At 38.7% G+C, this 3235-nt stretch overlaps 1 protein-coding gene across 1 annotated transcript in view; it reads right to left on the reverse strand.

The window, feature by feature from the left end:
- Positions 1 to 2861: 2861 nt before the first annotated feature.
- LOC122259671 (turripeptide OL11-like) overlaps positions 2862 to 3235 on the reverse strand; it is a 17647-nt gene continuing 17273 nt past the window's right edge. Inside the window, exon 4 of the mRNA XM_043026577.2 lies at positions 2862 to 2983. Within this exon, the coding sequence (XP_042882511.2) occupies positions 2956 to 2983 (28 nt within the window). The 3' untranslated portion in view covers positions 2862 to 2955. The remainder of the gene's footprint in view (positions 2984 to 3235) is intronic.

Below are 3235 nucleotides of genomic sequence, written 5' to 3' on the forward strand. Positions count from 1 at the left end.
GACCAGAAACCCCGCTTCCAACTACCAAAGAGGCCGTCGTTTGCGGCATACCCCTGTCGGGCATTGCGGGATCCTTCGTGCAAGTTGCTGGATGATTCTTCTCTTTGTGGTGACCAGATTGTTCAAGGCAACTGGAAAGTGAACTGGTTGAACTGTCAGCAAGTAGAGTGGCTGATCACCAAATGCCCTGTGGATGATAGATATGATTGGAGGACAGGACCTTTGTAATGCGGTCGCTCTGCCGAGATGAAAGTTGAATCTGTTGCTGGTTTCGCCACATTCTCCATGTTTCGAATCCACGCCTCCACTTTCTGGTTGCAGCGGGAGGGTTGCACAGCAGCAGGTGTCTCTCCACAAAAGGAGGGAATGGACTCCTTATCCATCGCCACATTACAGATGGGAAGGGGCACTGGCGGAGACGGTGAAGCGACAGGGCGCATGCATCATAACTATATAGAGTATATAACTATCAGTGAACCAGTTATACTATCAACCATCAACAGTGAAAAAAAAAAAAACTTATAAAATCACTGACACTGGATACACAAACATAATTTTCATGTCAACAAGCAAAAACACAATCACTATTTATCACTTTGTAACTAACTGAGACTAATTAAGTACATCAATGCATAAGTACAAGTAAAGTAAAGTATTGCACCGTGCAGCAAATTACACAAAACACTATTAACGTTATATTGTACATTGAGTACTCTACAATGTAAAAATGGTGGCTTCGCGGTGGGGATGTGTGCAATTGCTTGAAGTTAGTAATAATACTGTTTATCTTCCATTTGTCGCAACGAAAGCTTTCTCATACGTATTTTATTTCAACTATTATTATTTTATCGGTACTCTGTTAATTGTTTCATATTCATTTTTCTTCCTTTTCATTTGTAAGTCTTTGATCAACCTTTAATCTTATTTTTATTCATGGCTGATTTTCTTCCATAAGGAGTGTCTATACTTCAGATTTAATAGAGAATGAAAATATACACTACTTCTCTTTCTCCAGAATGTAGTGTCAGAGCAGCAGAAACAGCCAAGGAGGAGCCGTGACAAAATGGGTGATAATAGGACCAGGGCTGTTGGAAATTCGGACTCATGTTTACTTAATGCACTGTGATTGGCTACAGATCTCCTGTTGTGACTGGTTGTCGGTATTATAACGGTTTTCTTTGGAAAAAAAACTTATTGTAATGAAGGAGCAACTAATGACTGGCATTACTTGGTTTGTAAGCCAGAAAAATGGAGATTTGAAAAGTAATTTCTTGTGAACTCCAACCAGTACCGAAATCACAAGCAAGTCTTCTTGAGACGACAACCGGCTCGAGAGTGGCTTGCAGTGTCAAGCCCGCGGATTCATGAACAATAAGAGACATGAGACTGCTGTGATTGGCCTGTTGGTCTATGGCTTGTCCTTATTGGTTGTCGTCTAAAGACAGACTAAAATCCAAAAATCGTTTTTCCGATAGATGGCTCTTTCCCAAACAAGTACCTATCAGTTAAAACAAAAACACATCAATCGATTGTTTATCAAGGCAGAAGGAAGGTCGAAAGGGCTGCTGCGAGTAGTATAGTTAATGTCATATATCTTCTTTATTTTCAAATTGTGCAAGAAATGTTTAGAAAAAAAAGTGTTTTAGATTTCACCGACCTGTCGATTCCATACACTATTTTTCGTATATAAAACATTCAATCTTTCTCCCATTAATATATTAAAAAGATATTGCTACGCCAGTGGGTCTTTGTCTCTATGCGAAACATGTGTTACCAATAAAATGATGTAAGCTGGACAAACATGACGCAATGTCTGGGCAAGAGGCGCGGAAGGAACGAGGCCAGGACAGACGCAGTTAGCTGCTGCCCCTGGGAAGACCTCGCGTGTGCCCCTTGTGACCTGATATACTTTGTGTTGCCCTGTTATAAGCTGTATTGTGCAGTGTGATGTGCTGCTTTCCCCCCTGTATGGTGCCTATAGAAAAGTGTACGGGTAAAGAACTAGTGTAAATAAAGGAAAGACTGTTATTGTGTGTTTATTTCGTGCCCTGCCTTGCCACGTGGTGTGGCCCCTCGTGGTGTTCTGGGACGCTGTGGTGTTCGGTGCCTCTTGGAGCTGTTCTGTGTTCACGACCCTGTGTTTAGCACGCCGTCTGCCTAGCCTGCCTCGTGTTGGTGGCAGATAGACGAGGCGGCCGGCGTAACAATATCTAGCTCAATAATTTTGTGTATGTAGTTGTAAATTACATGTCAGATACATTTATTTCTAACCTTTCGAGAGCCAGTAATATGTAGGTACCACATATGACTAAAACTTTTTAGTGGACATACAGGAAAAAAACAGGCTAAAAATATGCCCCTCTCTACAGACCCTCACACAAATATCCGAATAGGCAACCCTGCTAGGAATTCCAGACAAACGACCCAAAAGCGTCATCTATGGCATTTTTTATGATCTCATATATATATATTTTTTTAATGAAACATTAAGAATAATAATAAAAAAAAGTTATAGAAAAATAAAAACCAGGTCTTTTCTCCGATGAAAAAGAGTATGAATAATATTTGTATAATCACTCATTTTCTCCATGATATATTTGTCCTTTGTGAAAAACGATTTTTCTTGATTAAAAAAAAAATCTAATATGACTATTCACTTACTAATAAATTGGATGCTTATCATTGCAATAATTTACGTATTACAAGTACTATTTCATAATATATCGTACAAGCAAAATCAATAAAGGGTGATAAAACTGCTGTGAAGAAGGTATATGAAAATAGAAAGTGTAAATTGTAAAAATAACGAGGATATAGTTTTCGACAGAGGAGACAAAGAAAACGTAAAGCAAAAGGAGCGGTGACTTTGAAAGATTTATTATTAACCTTTTTTCAGCATTATTTCGAGTGCAAAGGTCACTCTGGCCGTCATCTGGCTAACAGCTGTTTGTTTGTTTATGTTTGTTTTTGTTGACGGGAGAATCTGTAAAAGGTAAATTATCCTTTAGAAGTTGTTAGTATAAGGAAAGTCTCTGTTGACTTGAATTGATAGACTGATACATAATAGAATAGATAAGGTAAATGATTTGTTACTGGATGTGTTATGGTGAAATTTATAAAACACTTGATCATCAGCTAAGAAACATGATCAACAGACTAAAAAGGTAATAACAAATAAACACACACACACACACACACGCACACATACACACACACACACACACACACACACACA

The sequence above is a fragment of the Penaeus japonicus genome, unplaced genomic scaffold (genome assembly GCF_977035675.1).
Source record: "Penaeus japonicus unplaced genomic scaffold, GWHDUDI00000001_assembly GWHDUDI00000037, whole genome shotgun sequence".
In the NCBI taxonomy this organism is placed as follows: Eukaryota; Metazoa; Arthropoda; class Malacostraca; order Decapoda; family Penaeidae; genus Penaeus; species Penaeus japonicus.